This window comes from Monoraphidium neglectum (genome assembly GCF_000611645.1).
Source record: "Monoraphidium neglectum strain SAG 48.87 unplaced genomic scaffold scaffold02482, whole genome shotgun sequence".
NCBI classification, from domain to species: domain Eukaryota; kingdom Viridiplantae; phylum Chlorophyta; class Chlorophyceae; order Sphaeropleales; family Selenastraceae; genus Monoraphidium; species Monoraphidium neglectum.
In genome coordinates, this window is record NW_014011146.1 from 1 (window position 1) to 9,089 (window position 9,089).

At 67.4% G+C, this 9,089-nt stretch overlaps 3 protein-coding genes across 3 annotated transcripts; 2 read left to right on the top strand and 1 right to left on the bottom strand.

Moving 5' to 3' along the window:
* Window positions 1–502: 502 nt before the first annotated feature.
* On the top strand, window positions 503–678 carry MNEG_10844 (hypothetical protein; the record flags this gene model as incomplete). Its single annotated transcript, XM_014040682.1, has 1 exon — window positions 503–678. A coding segment is annotated over one exon (176 nt), but the record flags the coding sequence as incomplete, so codon positions are not given.
* A 769-nt stretch (window positions 679–1,447) lies between these two features.
* Window positions 1,448–4,459, bottom strand: MNEG_10845 (hypothetical protein; the record flags this gene model as incomplete). The annotated part of the gene is made up of 7 exons (XM_014040683.1): window positions 1,448–1,574; window positions 1,960–2,007; window positions 2,312–2,502; window positions 2,778–3,028; window positions 3,245–3,359; window positions 3,715–3,945; window positions 4,322–4,459. 7 exons carry the CDS (start codon window positions 4,457–4,459, stop codon window positions 1,448–1,450), a joined length of 1,101 nt encoding a protein of 366 aa, XP_013896137.1.
* Window positions 4,460–5,840: 1,381 nt separating this feature from the next.
* On the top strand, window positions 5,841–7,524 carry MNEG_10846 (hypothetical protein; the record flags this gene model as incomplete). The annotated part of the gene is made up of 4 exons (XM_014040684.1): window positions 5,841–5,846; window positions 6,180–6,428; window positions 6,654–7,091; window positions 7,369–7,524. 4 exons carry the CDS (start codon window positions 5,841–5,843, stop codon window positions 7,522–7,524), a joined length of 849 nt encoding a protein of 282 aa, XP_013896138.1.
* Window positions 7,525–9,089: the final 1,565 nt, after the last annotated feature.

A 9,089-nucleotide genomic window follows, 5' to 3' on the forward strand; every position in this document is an offset into this window, starting at 1 on the left:
GGGGGGGGGGGGGGGGGGGGGGGGGCATAGCTTTGTGGGGGTGTGGATGGAGGGTGGCCGCGCAGCCGCCTAGGCACTGGTTGATTGCAGACGTTGCGTGCCGCGTGCGTGGCACCGCACGTGCGCAGAGTGCATGCTTGCACATAGCTGCGTGGACGGGGATGCGTAAGGGCGCCCTCGTGCTCACGCACCGGTGCGGGCATACGCACGCACACGCGTGCACGCATGCGTGCGTGCATACACCCACCACTCATACACACACATGCAGCCTCACACTAACACACAAAGCCACACGCCGATATCTTCCCTCAAAGCACGCGCGCGCACTCTCTCTCTCTCTCTCTCTGTGTGTGTGTGTCTCTGTCTCTCTCTTCTCAGGAGCCACGTTACACCTCCCCCCCATAAAACACACACACATCCACACATGCCCCCCACCCTCCTCACCCCTCACCCACCCACGTACGCCACCCACCTCCACACCCCATCATCAACCCCCCTCCAGTGTACTCTGGCATGCAGGAGCTCCTGGAGTTGAGGGAGTCAGACGCTGACCGGGACGTCGACCAGCGGGTGTCCAAGGCGGTCGGCGCGTGGTGGCAGTCGCTGCAGGCGCCCGATGGCGCGGCCAGCGGCAGCGGCGGCGCTGGCAGCGGCGGCGGCGGCGGTGGCGGCTCCTGAGGCTGAGGAGGGCCGGCGACGGCGGCGGCTGCTGCAGGGGGTCGCAGTGCTGTGTTTTGCCAGCAATTGAACTCTTCTGACATCTCCTGCAATGTAATTTATGAGCACGTTGCAGTGGCTCCCGCAAGGGCATGCGCTGTCTGGCGTGTGGGATGTGAACAGACAACTGGTACTGACTGTTGAGCCCCTGCAAACCGCCCAAAGCAGCAGCTGGGCGGTCTCAGGGCCACGCACAGATGATATGTTACAACAGATAACGGTGTCGCGTCAAACATTGCAAGGGTGACGATGAGAGACAGTGCTAGCAAGAAAGCAAAGGCATGGCACAGATGCAGTACTTTCCCCCGCCAACTCGAGCGAAAATGAACAGGACAATGCCGCGACTGAGGGGCCAGGCAGCACCCACACTCCCACGGCAGCGGCCGCTGTCTCACGCAGTGTGGAGCGCCCCCCATGACAGCAATTGAAGAGCCTTTGAAAGACAGTGCTGCATCGCAGCGTGCGGCTGGCGTGATGGCTTGCAAGGTGCTCGCTTTCCTGCGAAATCGATCCCCCCCCCAGCAGGGTGTTTGAACAAAGAAAAAACGCTCGCGGGTGAGACAGCCGGGGCCTCCCGCAACACAGCAACGCAGGCAGCCTTCTGGCGCGCCTTTGACTTGCGCTGCCGGCAACAGAAGTACATCATGACGTTATCCGGCGCGCCACGGGCGCCGCCGCGCTGCGTGGAGAGGAGGAGACCGCCCTGCAGGCGGGGCGCGGCCCCAGCCCCTCACACGGCTCCGAACTCGTGGCCGCCGCGGGCGGGGTCGAAGGGCGCAATGTCTACGCTGCGGACCGCACCGTCAGCAATGAGTTCCGCCAGCGCCAGCCCGGTGGCGGGCCCATTGAGGATGCCCCTGCGGGGGACGAAAGGCAGGGGTGAGAGCACGTAAGGGAGCGTCGCCCCTGGGGGCAAGGGAGGCGGGAGGTGCGGCAACGCGTGTGTCTTGTCCGGGGCGCGGTGGTGTGGGCCGCAGCGCCTTCTCATAGGGGTGAGGAGCCGAGGGGGGTTTGAGGTTTGGGTTTAGCGAGGCTGGGCGAATTTCAGGGAGGAGCATGGAGGGGCGGGAGAGGGCCCGCGCTTGAAAACAGGTTGCAGCCGTGCACGACGCGCTACGCGACCGCCTAGCGATGCAAGGCGCCCGCCACTGGCGTGCTGGCACGTGCGCGTACGCTCGTCCCCGGTCCAGCTCTGCCGCCCGCGCTGCGAGCCCACTGCCCGGAGCCCCTGCACGCTCTCACCAGCAGGAGTGGCCCGCGCCGACAAACGCCCCGCGAACGCCTGGAACTCTGGGGTTGCCAAAACGGAAGACAAGGTGATGCAGGGCGACGGGGCCGCCAGGAAAGCGCAAAATGCTGGTCGGCCAGCTGAGGTGCGGCACCGCACGCCGGCCGGCGCACCTGGGCTAGCCGCGCAGGCATACCCTCTCGGCCCCGCCTGTGCAGCCCCTGCTTGCGCGCCCCAGCGGCCAGCACAACGCCGCGCGCACGTGCGCGCGCGCGTGCACGCGCGCGCGCGCGCGTGCGTGCGTGCGAGCGTGCGTGCGTGCGTGTGTGTGTGTGTGTGTGTGAGTGCACACGTGTGTGTCCGCACCTGCCGATCAGCGGGAGACCGTCTGCCGTGACTGGCAGGTAGCACGCCGACTGCGCCACGACCTCCGCCCCCCTCAGGCAGGACGACAGCGCCCCTGCGACCTCCAGTATCCGCCCAATCGTGCCCTCGCTGTCGATGGTGATGTCAGCGGGGTCGGCCGGCAGCCGCGTGGCGCTGCTCTCACCGCAGACCTGCGCGGTTGAATCAGTTGGATCCGCGGTTGAGGGCAGCACGGGCGGGGAGGATGGGGGCGGTCGGGGCGCGGGTGAGGGGTCGCGCCGGCGCGGCTGGGGCGCGTCGCCCGCGTCTGGGGCCGTCTCGAACACGAGGCTGCGGCGTGCGGGGCGAGCTGTGCGCGGGAGCGGGCGAGCGCACGCGGGCGCGCAGGCGGGTGCGGCGTTGGGGGAGCGCCGCGACAGCGGCTCAGGAGGAGTGTTGCGGCTGCAATGGCGGCGGCGGCGCTCACGTACACCGTCCCGTCCGCGCGCGGGTAGATCTCCGGCTCCCGCGTCCTGCCCTCCTCGTCCTTGTATGCCGTGAACACGGCCGTCCCCGTCACGCCCGCGCCCGGCGCCGGCCGCAGCAGCGCGCTGTGCGCCTTCTGGCCGCCGACGGGCGGCAGGCGCGGCAGCCAGGTGGAGGCCTGGCCGCTCCAGGGGCCGAGGGCGACGACCACGGCGTCAGCATCCAGGGTGCCCACCCCTTCGACTTCCACGCCTGCACGTGTTTAGGTGCAGGGCGGCGGCAGGGTCGGCTGCTGCGGCGAGTGAAGGGCATCTGGAGCATCTCCGTAGTGTTGAGATGTACGTGTAAGAAAGTTGATATATAAGGATGATCGAAATACACACACACATATACATCGTTTCGGGTCCTTCGCAAAACGGTAAAAGCCCCCTGCTTTGTGCACATGCCTACATGCGCATGCATGCCCACCTGTCACGTTGCTGCCGCCGTCCACCGACAAGCCCCGCACCACGCCGCGCACCATCTTGGCGCCGAGCGCCTCGGCGGCCGCCCACATTGCCAGTGTGAGCTTGCGGGGGTGCACCTGCGCGCCACCCATGTAATAGGAGTGCGACGGGGCGTCAAAGCATCGAAATGGGCCTGTTCCGGGACGGCAGCCGACCAACCTCCCTCCAAAACAAGTTGTCCCCCTGCACCTTCTTCGGAGTGTGTTCTGTGCAACCACCAGGACAAGGAGCCCGCAGACCCCAAAAGCCCCGCGCTGCCCAGGCGTCCCGGGCCAGCGCCGCGCCGCCCCAGCAAATCCCACCCTCCCTGGATTGTCGGAATTCTCAAATTGGATACACCTGTAGGGGATCCGCCTTGAATTCGTGCTCTGTCTGTATCAACATCAAACTGCATTCATTGTGGACTGCATCCTTCTCAAGAGCTGCCCCCACCTGTGCAGTCGTCTCGTGCGTCCCCATCTTACTTGTTGCCACCACCCCTCCCCCGTCCAGCCACCCCGGCAGCGCCGCGCCCAGCCGCGGCCGCCCCTTGCCGCCGGGCGCGCGCGGCGCCGCGGCCGACAGCGAAATCGTCTCCAGCGGTCGGTAGCCGATCTGCTCGGCGCCGAGGGCCTGCGCCAGGTCTTGGTGCAGCTTGTAGCTCTTGCGGGCTAGGCGGCCCACCTGAGAGTTTTGGGCGTGAATCCGGGCGGGGGCCCAGGGGTCTTGGGTGGGGGCGATGTGCGGTGGCCGCTGAGGCAGAGACGGGCGGGGTTTTGGGAGCGGCGCGTGGGAGCATGCATGCGTGCTGTCGCCGGCGGCGACGGTCGCGTGTGCGCGGTGTCGCAGGCGCGGCCCCGGCCCCCGCTGCGAGGTCCGGCTCTCGGCGCGAGGGGCCATGGGGCGGGTGCTCGGGGCGGCGCAAGTGGCGGCGCCGGCTAGCTGTCTGGGTATTTGAAGTTGCACCACTCCCGGCGCGATTCTCATTCCCCCTGCATGCATGGGGCGCCCTGCATGCATGCGCGCGTCCCCCGTGCCGATCACGTAATCCATTACTCACCGGGCTGCTGTCGTTCCAGTCGAGCGCTAGGAAGCCGCCTGCCCTGCCCGACGCGGCGCCCGCCACCTCGTGCCGCTCGACTAATGTGCATGTCAGCCCCTTGCGGGTGGCGAGGTAGTAGGCGGTGGAGACCCCCATGATGCCGCCGCCGCAGATGACGATGCTGCCAGGTGGAGTGACGGCGACGGGCGTGAGGGGGCGCAGGGCAGGGCGGCGCGGGCCCGCGTGAGCCGCTGGGGCTGCTTATTGCGCAATCAACACCAGGCCGAGGATCGCAGAGCCCTTTGCAACCCTGGCAAGTGCGTTAGCAGTAGGGCCCGCTGCCCTCTTCGCACCGCTTTGGGGCGACGTGCGCTCCGCCGCCTGACGCCATAGCGCGGAGCTGCGAGCGCGTCCGGGCTGACATTTGAAAGCTAGATGCGACCAAACCTCACAGCCCTTTGTATGTGTGCCGGAGCCCGTTCGACTGTTGCGAGATCAGCAAATCTCACTGTGAAGCGGGACGGTTTGCTTTGTGAAGTCGATTCAAAAGGGGCCACATACATATACGCGATCAATTCAAGTAGACTTGTTGCTGTGCTGAGCACACACACTGCAATTTGTCACCTGTGCAGACTGTGCCGCCCGCCGCAAACCTGGCCACGTCCCCGCCGCCGCGCCCCGCTGCGCCCCCGCCGCTGCCGCCGCAAGCGCCGGCCGCAAACGACGACCCCTGGCTGCGACTCGACAAGGCGGAGCACGTGATCTTCGGCGCGGCGCTCGTGATCGCAGCGTACGTGCTGCTGCGCCGATACGGCGGCCTCACGCTTGCGCCGGCGCTGGCGTGGGCGGTCGCGGCGTCGGTCTTTGGCGGCGTGGGCAAGGAGATAGGGGACGTGCTTGGCTGGTGAGCAGGGGCCCTGGCCTCGGTTGCATGCCCGCCTGATCTGCATGATCAGCTGCAAATGGGGCATGCCGGCAGCTCCACGCCCGAGGCTGCCAGCGGCACGCGGCGCGCGCACGGCTCGCCTATGCAGGCAGAACCAGACGGGTCCCTTGCGCTGGGGCGATCAGATGAGATCCGAACGTCTGCCCTCCCAGGTGGCCCGGCCAGCTGTCTGTAAGAGATCTGGCAGCCGACATCGTCGGGACAGCGGCGGCGGCCGGCGGCGCCGCGGCGGCCGAGCTGCGCTGCCGCCTCGGCCTGCGGCCGCGCGGCGGCGGCGGCGGCGGCGCGGCGGGTGAGGGCACAGACGTGGGGGCGGCGCGGCAGGGCCCGAAATACAGCCGGCTGCAGGCAGAGGGCCCCGACATTGAATTGGGGGTGCCGCGGCAGGCCGTGGAGCGGCGGCAGCGGCCAGAGGACGAATAGCGGCGCCGGGCCGCGTGTCTTGCACGCCACGGCCGCGCAGCGGGGGCAGGGGCAGCGGTAGGGGCAGGGGCATTTGTTGCAGAGGAGTGCGAGGGCGCCCCGCGGATGGCTTTGGTAGAGTTTCGGGTGGCGGGGCCGTCTGCAGACCCTCATGCAGAAGAGCGGTTTATGCAGGTGGGCCGAGGCGCCGAGGCGCAGCGCAGCGCAGGCGGCGCTGGCAGCGGCCCGGCGCAGGCGAGGAAGCGTGCCCGGCTGCACTTGCGGGGGTGCGCCGGGCCCGACGAAAGCCTGCGCTGCACAGCAAGGGCGGCGCGTTCGGCGGCCGGCACATGCGTGCTGGCGATTACAGTGGAAGCAGACAGGAGTGATGAGAACACAGTTCGGGAGTCTCGTGCACACTCCATGCTCCGCGCCACCGAACAGCATGGATTTCCTGGCGGCCTATAGCTGCTCCCCAACGCCCGCTTTCCGCCCGCGCCGCGGCCTGATCCCTCACCCCAAAACCAGGTCGGCCCTTACCACCTCCTCATCCGCCAGCGCCCGGCCGCCAGCGGCGCCGCGCGCCACCTGGCAGAGGGGCCCCGCGTCGAGTGGCCGCAGGACGACGAGGAGGACGCCGCCGCGGCGGCTGCCGGGCAGCTGCCGGACCTTTCGAACGTGGGCCTGGTGGTGTGGAGCAGCGGCTACGTGCTGGCGGACCTGCTGCTTCGACGGCCGCCGCTGGGGGCGTGGCCGGGGGTGACAGTGCTGGAGCTGGTGGGCTGGGAGGGGGGGGGCGGGGCAATAATCAAAGGAGCGCGGCGGTCTGAGGCTGTTTGTGACCCAGCGCGAGTTTTGGGCCCCTTTCTCAGGCCAGAGGCTGCGGATGCCGCATGGCGAGGGGATGCCATACGTTGCATGCTGCGCGACGGCCCAGGCTTGCTGCCCTCTGCCATGTGACATCGTGCCTGCCCGCTGCCCCGCTTGAAATTTGCTTCGCAGGGATCAGGCACAGGTGTGTGCGGCATGTTTCTTGCAGCCGCGGGCGCGAGGGCGCTGCTGACGGACCTGCCCCACATAACCCCTCTCACGCGCGACAATGTCGCCGCCAACTGCGGCGGCGGCGCCGGCGGGAGCGGCGCCGCGGGCGCGCCGCTCGTCGTGGACTTTGCGTGGGGCGAGCCCGCCAGGGCGCTGCGCGAGCGGGCGGCCGCGGCGGCGGCAGCGTCGGGCGCCTCGTGGTGGCGGCAGCGCCTGCAGCAGACGCCGCAGGGGCTCCCGGACCTGCAGCCAGATCAGCGGCCAGATGGGGGGTTGTCAGATCACGAACGTGGCATTATGACGTTTGATCTGATCGTCGCCGCGGACGTCCTCTATGAGCCAAGGGGCCACGCCCCTCTGCTGCAGAGCCTGCAGGAGCTGTCCTCGCCACACACGCAGGTGAGCCGCGCACTGAGGTTCTCAGTCAACGTGCCAACACATGTAGAAGGGCGCCCAGGCGGCGCCTGCCCGACTTCCGCCCGCCCTCCGATTCGCACCCCAGCGCCCTCCGCGCCTGCTGACTACAATGTGGCCCGTCTGTACCCCCTTAGACCAAAGCGCCTGCCTGGACCCTCCCTTGAACCCGCTTCCAGCCATAGTGTGACGGAGAGATTCCGAGCCCCCGGCATTCACGCCCACACGCATCCCCCATGCCGCACCTGACCTCGCCGCACAGGTGTACATCTCGTACCGCCGCCGCGGCATGGGCGAGGAGGGCTTCGCGGCGGCCGCAGCCGGCGCGGGCTGGGCCGTGCAGGAGGTGCCTCTTGAACTTCTGCACGCGGAGTTCCAGGGCGGCGAGTACCGTGTGATGGCCCTGTGCCAGCTGTAACATTGTTGAAACCTTAAATAACCTCACCTCATATCAATACATATTCAAGCCTAAAAGAACGTTGGTGATGCCCCGTTTCAGCCTTTTCACTGCCGCATGCGCGAGCGCTATCCAGCGCTGCAGGACAGTGTTTACTTGTGCTAGCTGACAGCTGCCCGGCCAGCAGCATGGTCTGGGGTTGCTGCACCCCAGCACCTGCAAGCGGTCCACGTCATCTTGTCCTCCCACCCTGGCCTCTGTGTGGCCCCTCTTTGATGGCATCCAGCTTGACACCCACAAAGACAACCGAGTACACAGGCTCGCATGTCCAAAGGATTGGGGGCTAGGCATTGCGCTAGCTGTTACACGACAACACGGTGAAGGCTCCCAGGGCAAGGGGCGAGTGCTCGTGCCGCCAGCAGTGGTGGATGTCGAGTGGCTGCGAGTGCCGGTGGTCAATGACATCACAGTGATGTCACTTTGACCCTGGGAAGCCAGCGGCACGTCAACACTTGGGGTGCCACACTTGGGGTGAGAGGGGCTGCCTATTTGCCAACTGGGGTCCCCGCGCTGAGCTTGGGCGGTGCGGCCCAAGCGTTGGGCCCCCAGATTGACTACCTCGCGGCGGCGTCACACGGCCCCCATGCCGCCGGCGACTAGCAGCTGCCCCTGGCCTGCTGGCTGGCTGAGCAGCATGAGGGGGTAGCGGCGCACCGCCAGGTCAACGGCCTGGTCGAACAGCTCACACTTGATGACCTGGGGGACGCGGTGTGTGTGTGTGTGTGTGTGTGTGTGTGTGTGTGTGTGTTGTTGGGGCAGGGATGTGGAGTGAGTTGACGGGCAGATGGCTCAAGGCTCTGCAGTCGCTACAGGGTACTTGGTACGGCGGCGTGCAGGCATGCGCATGAGCCCAGCTGTGTCGAGGGCAGCGGGTTGAGCTGCGGCCGAGCGCGCGGCGGCGTGTTCTGGAGTGGTAGGCAAAATCACCTGGTCGATTTCGTAAAACGGGTTATTTAGGACGTAGTCAGCGTACAGCTCGTAAATTCTGTCGAGGCACAATGTGAGAGTTGGTGGGGATTGGGATGCGAGGGTGGCGGCTTGGGCCTGGGCGCATAATGTTTGTGGAGTGAAATGCAAGTCGACCTCACGAGAGACAAGCGTGGCCGCCCGGCGGCCGCCATTCAGCCGGCTGCGAATTAGATGCGGCCGTGCGCGGCGCGGGCGCGGGCTTGGCCGCGACGGCCCTGGGCCCCTCATGCAGGAGAGGCGCGGCGCGCATCAGGCGGCGCGGCCGCGCACCGGCCGAGCAGCGCGGGCACTTGGGGGCACAGGGGCTCCACCAGCAGAAGGAACTTTGTGCCTGTTGGGCTGCGGGGGCGGCAGGGGGGGCAGGCGTGCGGACGCGGTCAGCCATGGAACGGAACGGCGTGGCGGCGAGACGGCGCGCCTACGGGTGGAGCGCTGGCAGTTGCGGGCCAATCACAACCATGTAATCAAAGGTTGGTATGTGCACGCACACGCAAATTCTCAACACACTCACACTCACACTCACACCCACCCACACCCTTACACCCACATCTAACACA